At 37.9% G+C, this 22,500-nt stretch overlaps 2 protein-coding genes across 2 annotated transcripts; one reads left to right on the top strand and one right to left on the bottom strand.

Moving 5' to 3' along the window:
* Positions 1-988: 988 nt before the first annotated feature.
* LOC309501341 (uncharacterized protein) lies at positions 989-3,698 on the bottom strand (the record flags this gene model as incomplete). The annotated part of the gene is made up of 3 exons (XM_082173390.1): positions 989-1,764; positions 1,968-2,543; positions 3,675-3,698. The coding sequence occupies 3 exons, from the start codon at positions 3,696-3,698 to the stop codon at positions 1,384-1,386; spliced, it is 981 nt and encodes a 326-aa protein (XP_082029516.1). The 3' UTR covers positions 989-1,383.
* A 789-nt stretch (positions 3,699-4,487) lies between these two features.
* On the top strand, positions 4,488-22,244 carry atp1a2a (ATPase Na+/K+ transporting subunit alpha 2a). The gene is made up of 24 exons (XM_082173477.1): positions 4,488-4,706; positions 6,560-6,655; positions 6,865-6,924; positions 7,736-7,939; positions 8,906-9,019; positions 9,726-9,860; positions 9,995-10,112; positions 10,290-10,558; positions 11,236-11,434; positions 12,164-12,273; positions 12,419-12,553; positions 12,695-12,774; positions 14,667-14,776; positions 15,199-15,374; positions 15,464-15,600; positions 15,755-15,905; positions 18,824-18,992; positions 19,155-19,309; positions 19,497-19,620; positions 20,297-20,442; positions 21,248-21,378; positions 21,475-21,576; positions 21,680-21,771; positions 22,150-22,244. Exons 1-24 carry the CDS (start codon positions 4,695-4,697, stop codon positions 22,176-22,178), a joined length of 3,054 nt encoding a protein of 1,017 aa, XP_082029603.1. The 5' UTR covers positions 4,488-4,694; the 3' UTR covers positions 22,179-22,244.
* Positions 22,245-22,500: the final 256 nt, after the last annotated feature.

The raw sequence follows: 22,500 nt of genomic DNA, 5'->3' as shown, positions 1-22,500 counted from the left end.
TGGGTGCTTAAAGTCTTTATTGGGAAGGTCGTACTGTGTTCATATGTGGTTGAGGCTTGATGTCTCCAGAACCAGCCCTGTTTACCTGTAGTAGCCTGGGGCCAGTTGCATAAACTTAGCCAATGTTAAGACTTGTGTCTTTAATTCTGTCTTTAATTACTCACCATCATGTCGTTTCGCAGCTGTGAGACTTTCGTTCATCTTTGGAACATAAATGAAGATCTTTTTTATGAAATCTGAGAGGTTTTTGTCCCTCCATTTACAGCTAAGCAACTACTAATTTAATGTTTCAAAAAGTTAATAAAGAGATCGTAAAACTAATCCAAATGAATGGAGCGATTTAGTAAAAATATTCTGAAAAGACATGGGCTGCGTTTCCCGATAATGTTGTCTCTTAGCGCGCTACGAAGACTCTTAAAGGGTTAGTTCACCCAAAAATGAAAATTCTGTCAGTAATTACTCACCCTCATGTTGTTCCAACCCCGTAAGACCTTCGTTCATCTTCGGAACACAAATTAATATATTTTCGATTAAATCTGAGAGCTGTCTCACTCCTCCATAGGCTTCTAAGACATTATAACTTGCTGGCCCAGAAAATGCATTAAAGACATCGTTAATATTGTCCAAGTGACTACATTGGCTCAATCTTAAGTTTATAAAGCGACGAGAATACTTTTTGTGCGCAAAAAGAACAAAAATAACGACTTTATTCCACTATTTATTTCCTTCTCTCTGGGCCTCAAGTAGTGTAATAGCGCAGCGCTTCTGTGTTGTACGTCACACGCATGACACACATGACAAGCGTCGGCCAATAGTGAGCCTACGTGTGACGTACAACACAGACGTGCTGCGCTAAAACACTACGTGAAAAAACTCGAGGCTCATATACTGTATATATGTTTATATATAATTTATATTATAGATATAAATATTTTATATATAAATAACAAATTGTTCATAAATATATACATGCAAGTGTGTAATTATATATATACAAAATAATTATACACAGTACACACACATATACTGTATGTAAACACAAACTTTTATTTTGGATGCGATTAATTGCGAATAATCGTTTCACAGCCCCATCTCAGATTTCATCAAAAAGATCTTCATTTGTGTTCTGAAGATTTACATTTAATCATTTAGCAGATGCTTTTATTCAAAGCGACCTACAAACGAGGAGAGAAAGCAATCAAACTAACAATAGGACAACAATATGCAAGTGCCGTGACCATCCCCCTGTTAGTCCAGAACAAGGTTGTTGTTGTTTTTTGTTTTTGTTTTTAAAATAGATATAGAATAGTACGTTTTAGTATTAATGGGTCAAGAGTTGCTGAAAAGATGTGTTTCTTGAAAATGGCTAAAGACTTTAGGCAGTCATTCCACCAGCAGGGAACAGGTGAGGGTCCGTAAAAGTGATTTTGTGCCTCTTTGAGATGGAACCACAAGGCACCGTTCACTTGCAGAACGCAAGCTTCTGGATGGCACATAGGTCTCGAGTAATGAGTTTAGGCATAGGGGTGTCGAGCCTTGTATTTTATGCGAGCAGCAATTAGCAACCAGTGCAATTGGCAATCCAGTCATGGATGGAGTAATGGTTGATGAACCTAGCTGAATGGAGAAGTTGTGGTGTAGTGTTGGGTTGGCAGGGACCACAAGCAGCTCTGTCTTCGCAAGGTTTAGTTGAAGGTGGCTGTCCTTCATCCAGCAAGAATTGCCTGTCAGGCAGGCTGAGATGCGAGCAGCTACCTTCGGATTCTGAAATGGATGGAATGAGAGGTAGAGTTGTGTGTCATCAGCATTGCAGTGATAGGAAAAAACAGGTTTCTGAATGACAGATCCTGGTGGTGACATGTAGATGGAGAAGAGAAGTGGTCCAAGCACTGAGCTCTGAGGCACCCCAGTAGCTAGATGTTGCGACTTAGACACCTAACCTCTCCACGACACCCTGAAGGACCTACCTGAGAGGTAAGACTTGGACCATTGGAGTGCAGTTCCTGAGATGCCCTTTGTCTTGAGGGTTGACAGAGGGATCTGGTGGTTAACGGTGTTAACAGCAGCAGACCCAGCAGGATGAGTACTGAGGATTTGGAAGCTGTTCTTGCCAGTCTCAGAGCTTTAATAACCGGGAGCAGGGCAGTCTCAGTTGAGTGGCCACTTTTGAAACCAGACTGGTTGTTGTCCAGGAGGTTGTTCTGTGCAAGAAAGGTAGAGACTTGGTTGAAAATGACTCGTTCAAGTGTTTTAGCAATGAATGGAAAAAGGGATACCGGTCTGTAATTTTCTTGATGTGCCGGATTTAGAGTGGGTTTCTTAAGCAGTGGGGTTACCCGAGCCTGCTTAAATGTTGTATGAAAGGTACCAGTATGAAGAGTGGTGTTAATGATGTGAATGAATTTGGGTACAACTGAGGAAGAAATGGTTTGAAGGAGATGAGTTGGGGATAGGATCAAGTGGACAGGTAGAAGGGTGATTGGCAAGGATGGGTTTGGAGACTCCGAGAGCTGAGAGAAGGAGGGGAGAAATGTGTGTGTTAGCTGTTAAGATGTCTGTGTCAAATTGTGGTGTGCAAAATTGGCCGCTGTTGGTGGTTGTTTTATTAATAAAGAATATGGCAAAGTCGTCAGCTGATAGGGTTGATGAAGGAGGAGGAGGGTTAAGAAGAGAGAAGGTCAAAACATCAGATGAACGAAAGTCTTATGGGTTTGTAACGACATGAGGGTGAGTAATTATTGAAAATGTATTCATTTTTGGGTGAATATCACTTTAAGTACTAGTTTGGCCAACTAGCAGTCAGATCTAAGAGGTAATCAGTCTTACTTTTTCGATTCTTATAATTCTGATACTCTTCAGATTACTTTTCCCTCTACCTTTTTATGTAACTGACTTAAAAAAAGTTAGATGACTAACTTTTAAGACTAGTCTTGCCGGCCACAGTGGTGTTAAAGCTACAATATGTACTTTTTCTCGTCGCTAGGGGTCGCTAACCTCTTACAATAACAAAGGCGTAGATTGATGACACAGTGAGTAAGCGGGAATCATGGAACTTGCTGTCATGCTGATGGATCTAATAATGTTTATGGATGAGTGAAAACATTCATGTTTTTTAACACGACTGTGATATGAAGCAGGTCGTGATTGATAATGAGAGACAGATATCAGCGCCACATGCGAGAAAAAGAATGAGGACATATTCTACTGAACTACCCGCAAGTGCTGAATTACTACTCATACAGGTCAGTTTATTTTACGAATTAAACTTGTGAGGTAACACAGCGCTGTTTCACTTAGTCTAACGTTACACTATCATACTAAACAGCATTTGAGTATGTTGAAAGTTATAATGTTATTCTATGTGTTAGTTTGTTGGCTATACTATGAGACTAGCAGTAAGCTAGATCAACATTAGAATAACATACTGATCATATTCTAACATTCATCATGTTGAGCTATAACATTGATTTGTTTTATTTACATTTGCTCACCTGTCTGAAGTACATGCAAGAGCAGCGTCCCTGTCAAGTTGTGAAGCTCTGTCAAGTCGAAGTTTGCCACGCCGCGCCACGCCGATATTGATCCTCGTTTTAGTTCTCCTTTTGTCCCTAAGTCTGCTTGCCATGATCCGTAATGTTTGAACGAAACAACAACAGTGTGCCGTTAAGCATTACGCAGTTGTCCACATCTGTCGCCATGGTTACTATGGCAGTACAAGCGAAAACCAGGGATAACGTGGATATTACATCATTGACAGGCGACAAGTGACAAGGGACCGGCACTATTTAAAATTGTGAATTTCTCTGAATTTACAAATTCTTGGAAACATTTAGGATACTGTAAGGACACAATTGAAAGAAATATAACACTGGTTTTTGAATATTTTGATACAAAATTCTTACATATTGTACCTTTAACATCCATCTCTATGTCAAGTGTTCAAGAGAAGAAATACAGTAAACAGTAAACTACATCATCAACTACATAATAATATGTAACACTATAACCAGAGCACAGGACACATTTTAAACCATATACCGTCAGCCTGAGAAAAAAAGTAAAATATGTCCTCCGCAGAGACAATAAATAGTGTAGCACGTGAAGTTCATGTGATTTATCACAGATTTTTACGTCAGCCGAGTATTGCTCTCGGGCACAGTAGGGTCAGGAGAGCAGCTGCTCTCTCCAGTCCTGTTCTTAATGGATCTGGCAGAGACATTGACGGCAGTTGTAGTTCCCACAGTCTCAAGGCTTGATTTAGTTGGAAAAAAAAAAAATCCTCAAGCCACATCAACACCAACAGATCATGATAATGGAGAATTCAACCTGTCTTGCTTCTTCTGCCCTGCTAACAAGCATAAAATAAATAGTGATAATATAAGTGTGTCAGACAGAAAGAAGAGGAAACTGGTAGCAGGTGCAGGTATACAGCCACGGGCATGAAGGTTGTGTCGTGTGAGTGTGTGTGTGTATTTATAAGGGGGTGGGGAGTGAGCTTCGGGTTACCCTGAGGCACAAATGGGGGGAGAGAACAAGTTGTGTGTGTGTGTGTGTGTGTGTGTGTGTGTGTGTGTGTGTGTGTGTTATCAGGTTGAGAAGGAGGATATGTTACCTCCAAAAAAAGCCACCAGTGTCTTCCACACGTGTGAGGGGAGAGTGGGAGAAATCTGGGCATCAGTTCATTATCAGCAAACATGGGAAAAGGGGTGAGTGTGTATTTCTGTGGTGCTTCATCAATTATTCTGTCTGTCCTTTTCTCTCGCTGTTTTTTTTTTTTTCTTTCTCACAGATTGTTGTAAGTGTCGTGCACCCTTAAATAATGTATTGGTTTAGTATCACATGCATTTCATTGTGGATACATCAGGATTATGGGAATATGTTTCTGTATGACTTAGAAAAGGAGATGTAGGGTGAATCTCACAAAGAAATGTTGGGGTGACATGTCACAACAAAATCGAAAGAAAAAAAGAAAATTTTAATTTGCATTAAGAAAATAAATCCTGTTTTAAAACCATTAGGGTTATTCGCATTATGACATTATTGTCATGACTATTAAGCTAATTTCCTCCCCAAATTCGTATTACTGTAATGCAAGAAATAGTACTAGACAAAAAAGAAAATAGATGAAAATCTGAAATTCCAAATTCCATAAAACAAATGCTACCATTATGTTCTTCAAATGTACTTTTTATAATAATGGAAAAATAGATCTATTTTTTTTAAACTTCCCCCCAAAAAATTTAAAATATTAATATTAATATTTGTATTAAATTACAAATTTAATTTACAATTGAATAAATAATGATATAATATTAAAGTAGCATAAGAATAATGTTTTTCACATTGCTGTAATAAGGATGAAAGCTACTGTGAATTGAGGAAGGAGAATGAGCTTATAAGAGTCAAAATGCAAAAATGTTAATGGTCCTAAAAATAGGTTTGTTTTCTATATAATTTCTTTTTCTTTTAATTTTGGGGTGAAAAATATGAACATTTCTTGACAGATCTCGTGAGATTCGCTGTGGAAGCTGCATCTAATTAAAAATGTTTGTGAAATAATAAGTTGTTGTCGGTCTGACGTGTGTGTGATTATCTGAAAGTGATGATGTGCTGCTCTCTGTAAGCTGTTTTTGCTCATAATGAGGGTGGGAGGTGTGATGGATTATGCTGGCTTACATTTGATTGGTATTAATATGAATTAATTCAGAGAAGAGGTCAGATTAAAGGTGTAATGAATGATCTTGTCTGTTCCACATGCTGATCTGTACACGTGCCAAGCACACACACACATACAGTCACAGCTGAGTGAGAGTGACAGGACCAGGTGATTTCCATGACACCCTGTTCCTATGTGTCAGCACACAGCACACATTTCCTGCCAAAGACGAGCAAATTCGATGGTCCGTCATGCTCAAGCACACTCACGTGTTTGATAACACTGTCAAAGGCCTGTCATAGTTTCATATAGTTTGTCGTATGTAGTTAATACAGTAAAGTACAAAGCAACAGTTCAGGGTAAAAAATTATGATTAATTTATGAATATTCAGCTGACTAATTAACAAATATGTGCCAGCGTGATGCGATTACCCTTAGGAAAGAAAAATCTCAAATGAAATCACTTATTAATGGTGCACTTGTTTCCGCTAGATAGGAATATGTATAAATGATTTCTTAATCACTATTTCTTCACTAAATGTGTGTGCATATATACCATTCAAATGTGTAAGGTTTTGAAAGAAGTCTAATGCTTAACAATGCTGTATTTATTTGATCAAAAATACAGTAAAACAGTAATATTGTAAAATATGAATACAATTTAAATGACCTTTTTTAATATATTTAAAAATGTATTTTATTCCTGTGTTGATAAAGCTGAATATTCAGCATCATTACTCATTACATCATTACATGATCTGTTGTTCTATTTTTACTTGTAAGGAATGATACATGAATGAAACATCTGGGAATTCTAATAATCTGAGAAAGCGCAATCTCTGAGTAATACAATTTTATTCTCTGGGTATTATTCTCTTTCCTCTCTCTCCATCTCTGTCTCAGTACGGACATGAAAGCAGCCCTGAGGTTGCTCCAACGGGAGGAAAGAGAAAGATGAAAGATCAAGCTTTAGATGAGCTGAAGAAAGAGGTGTCACTGGTAAGAAGTTATTATTTCATGTTCGGGGATATGAGTACATTAAAAAAGACAAGCAGTGTGTGAGCAAGCAGGTGAGAGAGTATAAGAGATCATAATTAGAAATCAAACAATGTAATCGTCTATAAAAGAATGTGAAACATCTTGACGGTTCAGCTAATTGGCAAACATGAAATGTATTATGCCTGATGCTCTTGTGTGTGTTTCTGCAGGATGATCATAAGCTGTCTCTAGATGAGCTCAGCACTCGTTATGGAGTTGACCTTGCCAGAGTGAGTCATCTTAACTTCCACCTTCGACATTTACAATAAGGAATCGGATATTTTTCAGATCGCGATGACATTTTACTCACTGGCACATTCAAGCAGCATACCCACGACCAACTAAACAAGGCTTTGAAAGATATAGCGAGATATTATTTAGTGATATCAATTGGGAAAAACAGCTTTAGTTAAATAAATATAAATTTGAAACCATTTTCTGATATTTTTGATACAGCATTTATGCTATTTCTGGAGCTTGAAGCAATTACAATAACTGGGTTATAACTACTAGGTACTGACCCTGAACCTATCCCTAAACCTAACCTATGTAGTTACCTCATATTACCAGCACTTTCTTGGGTAAGTACACATACTTTAAAATAAAGTGTAATCTAAAAGCGTTATATTATATTTCATTTTATTATATTATATTATATTATATTATATTATATTATATTATATTATATTATATTATATTATATTATATTATATTATATTATATTATATTATATTATATTATATTATATTATATTATATTATATTATATTATATTATATTATAACCCAGACTGCAATTCCCAAAAGCGTTGTAAGTAGATCATAGAAACCAACTCTTTACAATTGACTTGGACGTACAATGCTTTTGCTAAAAGCTGCCTTGGTCTCTAAGCTTGACCTGCTGACATGTGCCCAAACCCCTTCTAAAACCACCATGCTGGTGGCCACCTAAGCTCAGTAAACCAATTTACTGGTTTAAGCTGTGTTGTTTAGCAGTGAGTTGCTGCAGGGAATCTTGAGTAACGTTGTCTCCATCCCACCAGGGTCTGACCCATAAGAGAGCGATAGAAATTCTGGCGCGCGACGGTCCAAATGCACTGACCCCGCCGCCCACCACACCAGAATGGGTGAAGTTCTGTAAGCAGCTGTTCGGAGGATTCTCCATCCTGCTCTGGATCGGTGCCATCCTCTGCTTTCTTGCCTACAGTATTCAGGCGGCCACTGAGGATGAGCCTGTCAACGACAATGTGAGTGCACTTACCATTCAGCCAATGAGAGGGCTTATTTTAAATTTAAGAGCAGGCACAGCCATTTGTAAATTTAATGTGTCTGGCTTCTGGTGTCATCCGCTTCCAGTTATTTTTATTATGATTATGAGGAGATGGTGGCAATTTTCAAAATAATATAATTCACAATAAATAATGAAAGTACCCATGTTTATCTCTAATTCCTGAGTAAGTTCCTTTTTTCTAAAATCCGTATTTAAGCCGATTAAAACATTGAATCTCAATAATTTGTTAAATTGGCCTCACTCCACTAGAGGGGAATTAAAACCTGCGGTTTACATTTTTGGCGACTGTGGTGGATACATTGCTTTTAGCTCTGGTGTCCCATATACAGTGTGATGAATGAGTCCAAGTTTGTAGACTGAGCTCCCAGCTGCTTGTGGGACAGTTTAGGGTCAGTGATAAATGAAAATGTGAAGTTAAGGATCATTTAACTTTGTTTGCTCTTTTACACCGTGATTTCTGCACGTTTCCCATTCTAAACTGTTTTGTTTAAGGGTTATGACAAGGTGTGTATGTGTTTAAAATGGTCTGACTGTGCTGTTCTTTTGCAATGTATAAGTCTATTGTTCATTTAAAGATGGTTAAAATATGGTAACTTTTGGTAACCATTTATAATATATGGTATTACATTAATATGGTAAACATTTGCAAAGAGTGAGATGGTAACACTTTTCATACACTGGTCACTAAAGTTGCCAAGTGCATTTCAGGGTAAAGACCCCAGAAATTGCATAAATGAAACAAACTGCAAGATGTCAATAGCTCTTCATAAGACTGTTTGCTTGTACACCAGTTGTGTTTTTTTAACTATAGCATATTTACAGATGGAAAAGTCGTGACAGAGTCTTGGCTTAAACCTTATGGGTAGTAGTTTTGAACCCCCTGACCCTTGACTTGTGTTTCCCTCTCTCCGCTTTACTGCAGCTGTATCTGGGAGTGGTTTTAGCTGCTGTGGTCATCATAACCGGCTGCTTCTCATATTATCAAGAAGCCAAAAGTTCCCGGATCATGGAATCTTTCAGAAACATGGTGCCTCAGGTCAGTGTGATAACAGTAGCAGATTGCTTTGGATAAAAGGGTCTGCAAAATGAATGCATGTAAATGATACCAAATCCCAAACGGAAACCATTATGAGCAATATTTTATATGATTTACATAAATCCGTGTAAATCCCTTTCAACATTTTAAAGCCCAATGTATGATTTATATAAATGAATGTAAATCCTTCTTAACTTATGAAAGAAACCACGTGCCAATGCCACCACCCCCTCTTTCAGATTTAGCTTTGTTGGCATATTGGTTACAATATTGCCACAGTTTATACAGTACAGAAATAAACTGCAGAAAATAAATATGGTGAAGTGAAGAAATATAGTATATCTTATATAATAAATAAGAGGGACATGATAAAGGCAAAGATGGAAAAAAAAATTCTTTATTTCTTACTTTCACAAAAGTTCTTTATTGGTTTTTTTATTTTATTATTAAATTTAAAATGAAATTCGTTTTAAAATAAAAGAAAGCGCAATAAATAGACTTAAATGGTAAGTTAAGTCAATATGGTAGAAAACCATACATAGGTGACCCCAAAAGTGATGTAAAGTATATAAATACACACACACACACGAATGCATAAACGTCAAACTCTGTTCTGATATACTCGCTGCTATAGGCCTCTCCCTAAATAAATCGTTTTTCTGCATTATCATGTTTGAGGAACTTTACAATTGACTTTTTCTTTCAGCAAGCTCTGGTGATCCGTGAAGGGGAGATGTTTCAGATTAATGCAGAGGAAGTGGTTCAGGGAGACTTGGTGGAGATCAAGGGTGGAGACAGAATCCCAGCAGACCTTCGGATCGTCTCTTCCAGTGGCTGCAAGGTAGAGAGAGGGCAAGTGATGTTGACGGATATTAAGGGAAAGATCTCAGATCTGGGATCAGCTTTGTTTATCAGCTTGTAGTCTTAGTAAGAAGCCTGAGATCAGAATGAGAACATCTTTTCTGTCTTTCTTAGGTGGATAACTCGTCTCTAACTGGAGAGTCAGAACCTCAGACACGTTCTCCAGAGTTCACTCATGAAAACCCCCTGGAGACCAGAAACATCAGCTTCTTCTCCACCAACTGTGTGGAAGGTCAGATCTTCATTAATTATTTATTCATTCATTCATAAAAAATAGTCATTACGTTTGTTGGTTAATTCACTCAGTCAGGCATTCATTAATTGATTTTATCACTTCATTTCATTCCATCTTTCATTCATGCATTCAACAATGCTTTTTCTTCACACATGAATTGGTTCATTTGTGCAGGTACAGCCCACGGCATAGTGATCAATACAGGTGATCGTACAGTAATGGGCCGCATTGCGACTTTGGCGTCCGGTCTGGAGGTGGGTCAGACGCCCATCAACAGGGAGATCGAGCACTTCATTCAAATCATCACGGGCGTGGCCATCTTTCTGGGCGTGTCGTTCTTCGTCCTGTCCCTCATTCTGGGCTACTCCTGGTTGGAGGCCGTCATCTTCCTCATCGGCATCATTGTTGCCAACGTCCCTGAGGGACTGCTGGCCACTGTCACGGTGAGACACACATATAAACACGTATTATGATATTCATATGAACATCTGTTCAAAGGTTTGGGTTTAAGAAATTAAAAGTTACAAAAGATTTTATCTCAAAATAAACGGAGCAATTCCATTAGGATCCTCACACCATTGGTGCTGTTCTTTCGATCTTTATTCATCAGAGAATCCTGGAAGAAATGCATCACAGTTTCCACAAAAATATTAAGTCGCACAACTTTTTTCAACATTGATAATAACAAGAAATGTTTCTTGAGCATCAAATCAGCATATTAGGATGCTTTCTGAAGGATCATGTGACACTGAAGACTGGAGTAATGATGCTGAAAATCCAGCATTGCCAACACAGGAATAAATTACATTTGAAAATACATTTAAAATAGAAAACAGATATTTTAAATTTCACAATATTACTGTTTTACTCTGTTGATTGATCAAATAGAAGAGACTTATCTTACCAAGCCCAAACTTTTGAATGGTAGTCTATACACTTACATACTGAAGTTTTTTTCAAATTCTTTCATTCTCTTGAGTCTTTTATCCTTCTCTCTTTGTATGACTCCTTTCATCATTATTTTAATAAACCCTCAAAAACACTTTTTAAAAGGCATAAAGACCATGAACCATTGTCATCTTTTAGACCTTCTCTTTTAACTCCATCCAATCTCTCTCAGGTATGTTTGACTCTGACTGCTAAGCGTATGGCTCGCAAAAACTGTCTGGTGAAGAATCTAGAAGCCGTGGAGACTCTGGGCTCCACCTCCACCATCTGCTCGGATAAAACTGGAACCCTCACTCAGAACCGGATGACTGTAGCTCACATGTGGTTTGACAATCAGATCCACGAGGCCGACACCACCGAGGACCAATCAGGTTAGAATGCTTTGAGGTCCACAGACCAAACATGTGAACATTGTTAGGTCACATTGTGTCTAAAATAATGCTCTAAAACAACAAAAAAAACATAAAAGTAAAAGTAGTCCAAGTATTCTAAAGTCACACGATTTAATTTAAGTCATTGTTCACTGAAAAACTTCTGCCCTAGCTTTTATTAGCGTTTTTAATGAGTGTAGTGATGTCCAATTTGTGAACGAATCATTCTTTTGAGTTGGATCTTGTCCGTGAATCAGTTAATTTAGTTCATAAAACCAGTGTGAATGATTCGTTCATGAATTTTGGACTGAATTAGGTTCTGGAGTTCAACTCCTCAAATCAATCCAGTTGCAGTGGTTATCAGAGAGGATTATCAATGCATTTGATAGAAGAACTGTCTGTTCTTCACTATTGCAAATATGATTTGACAGGTTGTGTCAGGATCTACAGTATACAACATCACTTTCACTGTGGACAGAAAAAAATCGTTTTTCATGAAAACTTGCCTGAGCGTAGGACACAATGTAAATATTCATAATACTTTAGGGACAATGTCCCTGTAATTAGCATACGTTAGGTCACTTTAGATGAAAAGGACTGCTAAATAGCAGTGCTTTTGATACATTTTGAACATTTAGAGGGAGAATTCTCCTCTTGATGTGTTCATATATTGGTTTGAGCACTCTTTACCAAATCTTGTCTTTCTCCTGTGTGTGTGTGTGTGTGTAGGTTCTTGCTTTGATAAAAGTTCTCCCACTTGGTTCTCTCTGTCTCGAGTGGCAGGGATTTGTAACCGTGCTGTCTTCATACCGGGACAAGAGGAAATTCCTGTGCGCAAGGTAACACACACCACATACACAACCTTTACCGACCCCAGACTTTTGAAAAGTAGTGCACATCGACTGCATTTGTGTGCAACACTTATATAAGATAAGGGATTGTGTTCTATTGTTGTTTGATTTGTGAGTTTCTGTGTGTTTGCAGAGGACCACAGCGGGTGACGCGTCAGAGTCCGCTCTGTTAAAGTGTGTTGAGCTCTCGTCCGGGTGTGTTCAGATTCTCAGAGAGAACAACCCTAAAGTGGCAGAAATCCCATTCAACTCAACTAACAAATACCAGGTTCACCTACAGGAAACACACACCCAAAGCTGTAAAGATCTTATAGAAACAAATCATGTTGATGTCATACAGATATTGAGTCGAGTAATAAATAATCCCCATCTCTCTCTCTCTCTCTCTCTCTCTCTCTCTCTCTCTTAGCTGTCTATTCACGAGATAGAAGAGAGTCCCACTGGACACCTGCTGGTGATGAAAGGAGCTCCAGAGAGGATTCTGGACAGGTAATTAATACTAGACCTCAATACAGTGAATCCATATATAAAAACATAAATAAGAAGAATCAACGTCTTCCTCATTATAAACAAATAATTTATTTAACCTAGCTTCGACAAAAATGTCTCGTTTGGATATTGTGGGGTTTGTGTCGTCACACTGGCAAAAGACACTTGCATTTGACTTCATCCAGAAATAGTTATACATTATCGCACCATAGCGATAATGCCACTCAGTGGCTTAACGGCTGACATATGTAATGGGTTGCCTATAACAGATGCAAGGGTCACAGTGTAATGGAGAGTTCGTAAAGAAACTCTTGTAAAAAAAAATATTAAAAAATGAAGCGGCAGTGGCCGTTTCTGACAATCCTTATAGTTTCAGACAGAGCATGAAGGTAGAAATTTTTCCTCAGCATATACTATGTGTGTGTGTGTGTGTGTGTGTGTGTGTGTGTGTGTGTGCGTGTGTGCGTGCGTGTGTGTGTTTATTAAAATTAAATAAAAATGAGAAATGTTACCTTGGCAACTAACTGAAATAAAATAAGTTTAAGTAAAAAAATATTAAAGGGACTATGTGTAGTTTTTTAGGTATTTTATTTTCTAAAATCAATATTTTTATTCATAAATATGTCCTCAATGGTGAACAAACACCTCGGCCAATTATCTGACTTATTCTCGTAAACGAAGAATTTATTATCTTTACATACATGGGACGGGTAAGTTCGCGGAGGCTTCCATGTAGTTCCGCCATCTTGCAAAACTATAATAGCAGAGAGGGACAAAAAGTACTAGGCCAACGCGTTTCCACAACGCGTTTTCGTTCAGAGCCAGCATCACGTGACTGAAGCCAGCAGAAGCGGAGGCGCAGAGCAGTGAGAGGCGCTTTGAAACTGCCCCGGCAAGTTTAAAAGGCTGCACTGTTAATTTTAATGGCGGACCATAGACATAAATTATACAAACCTCGGTCGCTTCTCTTCTCTGCCTTTGGAAATTTTCAATTCTATCGAGATCGTCTCTTGTAGCTGCGGGGCATCTTTGTCGTCGTGCTATTGACTCTCGCTCTCCTCCTCTTCCTCGTCGTCCACCTCCTCGCCTAGATCCCACTGATCCACTGCCTCTCTGTCCTCTCCCTCTACCTCTACCTCTACCTCTTCCTCTCCCTACAGTTGAATCATCTGATGATGATATCTAACAACAATGCACGTAATTCAGAAAATATAATGAATAAAGAAGGCATAACTACTAATTATAATAGTTCATGTTTTTCACAGTCAGTAATTCATACTGTAACATTCGTTTGTTCGTTGCGTCATGTTGCAGTTTGTTTGAAATAACAAACCTGTTCACCAGAAGGAAAACTCGACTAAGTGCTATTAGAAGACATCCAGTCAAAGCTTTTTGGTACATATCGGCTGCCGTAGATGCAACGCGCATTTGAAAAAGCGAGGCGCTGGAGAGCACAATTCGTTTGAATGCAAAATACAATTTCACCGCTAGATGGGAGTAATTCCTACACAGAGTCCCTTTAAAATGACTAAAACTAAATTTGAAATAAAAATAAAGCAAAATAGAAGTTTTACAAATACAAAAACTAATAAAAAAAGAAAAAAGCACATTACAAAATGTATATATATATAAAAAACTAACAAAATATTAATAAATACTATAATAATAATATATCAATTATCCTAAAATAGCACTGGATAATTGCAACAAACAAACATTAATCAATAACTTTAATTAGTGATGATGATACAACATAAAACATATTTCTGATTACTAGCTGTAAGTATTGTTGATCCATCAAAATTCCTTAGCTGTGATTAATATCTGTTATTGTTGACAGTAATTATTATCTTTAATCAATAGCTGTGATTTTTTGGTGATTGTTCATACAGGTGCAGTTCCATAATGATCAATGGAGAGGAATACCCAATGGACGATGACTGGAAGGATGCGTTTCAGGGAGCGTACATGGAGCTGGGTGGACTGGGCGAGAGGGTTCTGGGTAAGTCCTTCCTTCCTTCCTTCCTTCCTTCATTTTCTCCTTTCCTTCCTATCTTCCTTCCGTCCGTCCGTCCTTCCTTCCTTCCTTCATTCCTTCCTTCCTTCCTTCCTTCCTTCCTTCCTTCCTTCCTTCCTTCCTTCCTTCCTTCCTTCCTTCCTTCCTTCCTTCCTTCTTACCTCCATTTCCTACCTCCATTTCCTATTTCTGTCCTTCCTTCCTTCCTTCATTTTCTCTTTCTTTCCTTCATTTTCTCTTTCCTTCCTTCATTTTCTCCTTCCTTCCTTCCTTCCTTCCTTCCTTTCTTTCTTTCTTTCTTTCTTTCTTTCTTTCTTTCTTTCTTTCTTTCTTTCTTTCTTTCTTTCTTTCTTTCTTTCTTTCTTCCTTCCTTCATATTTAAATTCTCTACTCTCTCTCTCCTTTAGGATTCTGCCACCTGTTCCTCTCTCCCTCACAGTTTCCAAGGGGATTTGCGTTCGATTGTGACGAGGTGAATTTCCCGGTCAACCAGCTCTGTTTCCTCGGCTTAATCTCCATGATCGATCCGCCCAGAGCCGCAGTTCCAGATGCTGTGGGCAAATGCCGCTCAGCTGGCATTAAGGTATCCATTTATAGGTTCCATCCATCCATCCATTGATTGACAGTGTTTTTTGTGTCCAAGTCAAAGGTGACCGAAATCCATTTTTACAGGTTATCATGGTAACAGGTGACCATCCTATAACCGCCAAAGCCATTGCTAAAGGTGTCGGCATCATCTCTGAGGGCAACGAGACTGTGGAGGATATCGCTGAGAGACTTAATATACCACTGAGCCAAGTCAATCCACGGTCTGTGTGTGTGAATCTGTCTCTGTTGAGTGTTTGTTTGAGAGTCTGGGTGCATGCGTGTAAACTAAATCTAGTTGAATGGGTTTTATCTGCTTTTATTGCTTCTCCACAGATAACGAAAATGGGCACTGTTCTATGTGTGTGTGCGTTTCAGAGACGCTAAGGCCTGTGTGATTCATGGTTCAGACTTGAAGGACATGAGCTCTGAGTATCTGGATGATATTCTGAGGTACCACACAGAGATTGTGTTTGCTCGCACTTCACCTCAACAAAAACTCATCATCGTGGAGGGCTGCCAGAGACAGGTGTGTGTGTGAATGTTAAAATATCACACACTAGAGGTCTTACACGACAAATCTCACCAAATGCAAGCTGTTTTGAAATATCAGATCTTTGAAAGTTTCTATTTTCATTAATGGCCCTGATATACTTCAAGCGAAATAGAAGAACGAACTGATGCGGCTGTCATTTCGACATATTTTCAATCACACTATTTATTTTTTTATGTGAAACTTTTTAATGTGGAAAAATGACTGAGAGCACCTTTAATTCAATTTAATTCAATTCACAGTTATTTGTATAGCGTAATACATATCATTTCGAAGCAGCTTTACAGAAAATGCATGTGTCTACATTACAATTTAGAATAATCTGTTATCAGAGTCCAAGTTATGCATTTCAGAAATGTACATATACAAATCACGCAGATAGCTAACATAATGTTTTAATTTATGGCAGAAAAAATGAGCTTGTTGAAGTAATTATTACAAATTTTGAACATAGTGATTACAATTAGGGGTGCAACGGATCAAAAAACTCACGGTTCGGATCGTTTCTCGGATCAGAGTCACGGATCGGATCATTTTTCGGATCAGCAAAAAAAAATTTTTCAAAATTATTAACACTTTTAAATTATTAAATTAAAATATATAAAATCAACTTAAAGTGCACAAGGCATAATATCTTCTTTTTAACATAATTAATGAAAAACAACTTAAAGTGCAACATAAAAAGGCATCTCCTTCCTTTAAACATGGACCAATGCTTTATGTGTTTCCACTGTCATATAGGGCTGTCAAAATTGCTCAAAAATGACGTTCGAATATTCCCTCTAAAAAACACATTCGAATTATTCGAACATCTGGTTGCGCATTTTGTCAATGACGTGCATTAGGCCTATGTCAATAACAGGACAAATTAATACAAAGAGACATAACTACTTGTATATGTAGTTCATTTAAGTTTAAACATATTTGACAACGTATTACCTTGCTCGCTCGCACTCGCAGGCACTCTTTCTCTCTCTCTCTCTCGCCGTCACCCATGCTGCGTTCACACCAAACGCGAATAGAGCGTCTGGCGCATGTCTATGGTCTGGCGCGAGTGATTTCAATGTGAAGTCAATGTAAAGACGCGTTTACGCACGTCTGGAGGTTTTGCGGCGCGAATGAGGCGTCACGCTCTCTGCGGTTCATAACGCTCGCCATGACCACGCTGTGTGTGGACTGAACATGCGCACAACTTTTTTTTCATAAATCAATCCGCGGATCACGTGAGTGCCGAACCGAAGATATTGATCCGAACGGATCACGGATCAATGATGATCCGTTGCACCACTAATTACAATATATAGAAAATGTTGCATTGGTGCATGTTGATTCAGAGTTTGCCTCATCTGAAATCCTTGCAGGAGTTCTCTTCACAGGTGTTGGGTCATCTGAAGTCTTCGTAAGAGGCTGGATCCAAACTGGAGTTGGTGTAGTTAGTTACCTCGGGATGGGCATCCCGTGATAAAACAAAAAAGCAGATGCAAAGTAATTAGAATAGCTGATGTTCATAAAATCTCCGATAATCGTGCATTTGATCTGATGTAACTGGAGTACGAGGTTATGAGGTGTATTATGTGAATGTTTGGCTAAAGAGATGTGTCTTTAATCTAGATTTAAACTGGGAGAATATGTCTGAGTCCCGAACATCATCAGGAAGGCTATTCCAGAGTTTAGGAGCCAAATGCAATAACGCTCTCCCTCCTTTGGTGGAGTTTTGCGACCTTTAGCGTTATGCGTACGGCGATAGAAGATCAGTTAAATACACAGGAGCTAAAGCATTTAGGGCCTTAGAGGTCAGTAGCAATACTTGTAATTGATACGTAACTTAATATGTAACCAGTGTGGAGATGATAAAAGTAGTGTTATGATCATATTTTCTTGACCTGGTACGAACTCTAGAAGCTGTAGCTTGTTTATTGAGGATGCAGGACAACCAGCTGGTAATGCATTACAGTAATCCCGTCTGGAGGTCATGAATGCATGAACATCCTTTTTTTTAGCATCAGAAACAGATAATATGTTCCCTTTAACCAAATGAATATGCATAGGAATTCTGGATCAATGGCAAATATTCTTTAACTAACAACCAAAATGATTATTTTTTCTTCGTTCTGTTTGAAACAAACACACTCTATACATCACATATTACACACACAAACTAACTCTACTTCAAATGATTAAATATGTCCGTACATAACGTACAAGTTCGCTACTGGCACTGAGCTGACCAAACACGGCATAAAGCATTCATTTACACTGCCATTCAAAAGTTTGGGGTCAGTAAGATTTCTGTTGTTGTTGTTTTTGTAAGAAATTAATTCAGCAAGGATGCATTACATTGATCTAAAGTGACAGTAAAGACATTTACAATGTTACAAATGTTTTATATTTCAAATAAATGCTGTTCTTTTGAACTTTATCAAAGAATCTTGATTTTAAAAAATGTAGCACGGTTTCCAGAAAAATATTAAGCAGCACAACTGTTTTCAGTGTCATTGATGATAATAAGAAATGTTTCTTGAGCACCAAATCAGCATATAAGAATGATTTCCGAAGGATCATGTGACACTGAAGACTGGAGTAATGATGCTGAAAATTCAGCTTTACCATCACAGGAATAAATTACATTTAAAATACATTAAAATAGAAAACAGATCAAATAAATGCAACCTTGGTGAGCACAAGATTCTTTCTTTAAAAGCATTTTAAAAAATCACACCAACCTATTGACATTAGTGTACACTTAATATCTTCAGACTGGCTGACAGACTTTTTGACTCCAACTCTGATTGTCTGACTGGTCTTTGATTTTGAATGGCTGAAAGCTCTTTCTTTGTTTCTGATTGGCTGACTGATCTTTTTCTCTGATTCTGATTGGCTGACTCTGGCTGCAGGGTGCTATAGTGGCAGTGACAGGTGATGGGGTGAATGACTCTCCTGCTCTGAAGAAGGCTGACATTGGTGTTGCCATGGGAATCTCTGGCTCAGACGTTTCCAAGCAAGCTGCTGACATGATCCTGCTGGACGACAACTTTGCCTCAATTGTTACAGGAGTGGAAGAGGGTAAGAGAGAGAAGGAATATTAAGAATAAGTATCTCTAAATGTTTTAGAGATAACAAATTTCAGAAGTGCTATATTGGCCTGACTGTTTTACACAATCATCAATACAAAAATAAAATAAAATAATATAAAATAATTTAATTTAATTCAAACCTGCGTTTTAGGTCGTCTGATCTTTGATAACCTGAAGAAGTCAATTGCGTACACGCTGACCAGTAACATCCCAGAGATCACACCCTTCCTGCTTTTCATCATCGCCAGTGTGCCACTGCCCCTGGGCACCGTCACCATCCTCTGCATTGACCTTGGCACTGACATGGTGAGATGTGCACACTCACTCACACTTGTGTGCATTCATTCAGTCTTACTTCCAATTCCTGTCAAGTGTAATACTAACCTCGGGCACCGGACCATCTCAAACACACACACACACACAAACATATGAGCATCTTTGTCATCACCGTCATCATTTTCTCTCTCTCTCTCTCTCTCTCTCCCTCTCTTAGGTCCCTGCAATCTCTCTAGCGTACGAGTCGGCAGAGAGTGACATTATGAAGCGTCAGCCCCGAAACCCCAAAACTGACAAGCTGGTGAATGAGAGGCTCATCAGCATGGCTTACGGACAAATCGGTTAGCCTCAAGTGCCCTTGCACACAGATATCAGCGAGCGAACGCACACACATGGCCTTTATAACTTAATTCTTGTCAACTTTGTAGTCCGTGAAGAAGTTATTTGTGCAAACAAATGAACATTAGAGGCATCATGCACCTATTTTTTGATGGGTCAGTGGGCTCACTTGGCGCCCTAGGCAAGACATGACCAAAGCAAACATTATTTAGTACTTCATTTTATGTGGGCTAGTGTAGTTTTTTTCTGCAGTGAGTGCAAAACATTTTTACCCTCAATAATCAATTTATTTTTAAAGAAATAAAGGCCCGGTTTCACAGACAGGATTTAGATTAAGCCAGGATTAGGCCTTAGTTCAATTAGGGCATTTAAGTAGCTTTTAAAAACATGTCTAAGAAAAAAACATTACTGGTGTGCATCTTGAGACAAAACAATGGCACTGACTTATTTTAAGATATGTCAGTGCAAGTTGCTTTCAGTTCAGACTTGTTTGTGAAACTGGACAAAATAGTTTTTCGCATCATAAGTGTCATTAAAAAACCACTTTGGAAATCTGAGGGGGGTGAATAGGCCTCATGCTTCTGATTAATATTGTGAATAAAATACATTTTCATGCTCTGCTGGGATAAAAGTAATTACACATGTTTGTGTACTCGTTTATCTTTTGTGTGTGTTCAGGTATGATCCAGGCGCTGGGAGGATTCTTCACCTATTTTGTGATCCTGGCTGAGAATGGTTTTCTGCCGCATACACTGCTGGGAATCCGACTGGATTGGGATGATCGTGCAGTTAATGACCTGGAGGACACCTATGGACAGCAATGGGTAAATTTACACACACACATTTTTTAGATGTTTTTTATTTATTTAAAGTTTTAGTCTTATGCTCACCAAGGCCTCATTTATTTAATGGAAAATCCAGTAAAAACAGTAATATTGTGAAATATTGTTACACTTTCAAATAACTAATTCTATTTTTCTATTTATTTTAAATGTAATTTATTCCTGTGATGCAAAGCTGAATTTTCAGCATCATTACTCCAGTCTTCAGTGTCACATGATCCTTCAGAAATCATTCTAATATGCTGATTTGCTGCTCAAAAAACATTTCTTATTATTTTTCATTTGAAAAACATTTGTACCACTTAACAGTTTTGTGGAAACCATGTTTTTCAGGAATATTAAATGTAGAATGTTAAAAAGAACAGTATTTATCTTTGTAACAATGTAAAAGACTATCAGTCACTTGATCAATTTAACGCACCCTTGCTGAATTAAAATATTTATTTTTTTATTTAAAAAATATATACATTTAAAACAATTAAATCAATTAATCACACAGGTTTATGTGATTCAATTAATCATGCAATTAATTTTGATACATTTGTATAAAATAGATTTACACATGAATTCCTATATTAATGTAAAATCAACATAAATATTAATAGTTTAATGGCATATTGTACCACTAAAATGTTTAATTTGTAAGCCATAGTTTTTTTAACATATATAATTTATTACAATTACAGAACATAATCAATCATACAGTATATGATATATGCAGAATGTTTACAAATGTTTTCAAATATGTGTATTTCATTATGTGTCTATTTAAAATTGTATGTTTCAGACTTACGAGCAGCGTAAGGTTATCGAGTTCACCTGTCACACCTCGTTCTTCGTCAGCATAGTCGTGGTGCAGTGGGCCGACCTCGTCATCTGCAAGACGCGCAGGAACTCCGTCTTCCAACAGGGCATGAAGTCAGTATTGTGTGTGTTTGTGAGTGAGTGCATTGAGGAGTGTGATATTTGCATACATCTCTGTTAAATGCTATTCTCCGACCTGTGCTCTTATAGCAATAGGATTCTCATTTTTGGAATGTTTGCTGAGACGGCTCTGGCAGCCTTCCTGTCCTACTGCCCCGGTATGGACATTGCCCTGAGGATGTACCCACTCAAGTAAGGGACAAACACACACACTCTTCTGCTCCATAGAACAGCTTGTTTTTTTGCTCCTCCTTTCCTCACCTTTTCTTTTCTCTTTTTCCTATTTCTTTTGCAGGATTATGTGGTGGTTCTGTGCTTTACCGTACAGTCTGCTAATCTTTGTGTATGACGAGATCCGTAAATTAATCTTGCGCAGGAATCCGGGAGGTGAGCACAGATGTTTAAAAAGAACATTTCTGAGAACTTTCATAATAACCCACATTTGTAACCCAAATAGTTTCTCAAGTGAATGCACTATTTCTACTTTGTCGTCTCCCTGTTTAAATTATGCATTCTGTAAGTATACTAGGCAAATATAAAAACTCTGTTTATGAATAAAACCTTAGTACTTAAACTGAGGCATATTAAATATGGCACAGATAATATTTGCCAATATTACTATTTAAACTCAAGGTTCAAGAAACAATACAGCAGTATAACAAAGAGTCTGTTGAGCCTAGTAATTGAAAACATGTGAATAGAGCTATATTTTACTTTTTTTAAATTAATTTAATTACTTTTGCTCTCTCTGTCTTTCATTTGCAGGCTGGGTGGAAAAAGAGACCTACTATTAACAGGAATATGCTATCTTTGTGCATGACTGTCTCTCTCTCTCTCTCTCTCTCTCTCTGTGTATCTGTCCGTGTAAAAGATATGAAGAAAGGTAATGAGACAAATGAAGAATCAGACAATCATGTGACATTTATCATGTAAGACTGAATGTGTGTGTCTGTATGTGCATATGTGGGTGTGTGTACATGCACTCGCATAATCTGTTTACATGATGTATCCTGAATACTGTATCATTAACCTCAACAATTTGATGATTTAATAGCCAGCTAGGGTTCAAGATCATTACATTTCTACTGAATTGGTTTTTTGCTGTGAATTTATAAC

This window comes from Leuciscus leuciscus (genome assembly GCF_965113295.1).
Source record: "Leuciscus leuciscus genome assembly, chromosome: 6".
NCBI classification, from domain to species: domain Eukaryota; kingdom Metazoa; phylum Chordata; class Actinopteri; order Cypriniformes; family Leuciscidae; genus Leuciscus; species Leuciscus leuciscus.
The sequence above is the reverse complement of the archived record's forward strand: the minus strand, read 5'-3'. Positions and strand labels throughout refer to the sequence as shown.

What these genes read in the sequence shown, in the direction of transcription:
- atp1a2a (XM_082173477.1), top strand. An exon ending in ATGAGCCTGTCAACGACAAT is followed by an intron (nt 7,940 to 8,905) that starts GTGAGTGCACTT and finishes GCTTTACTGCAG; the next exon opens with CTGTATCTGGGAGTGGTTTT. An exon ending in TGGAGGGCTGCCAGAGACAG is followed by an intron (nt 15,906 to 18,823) that starts GTGTGTGTGTGA and finishes CTCTGGCTGCAG; the next exon opens with GGTGCTATAGTGGCAGTGAC.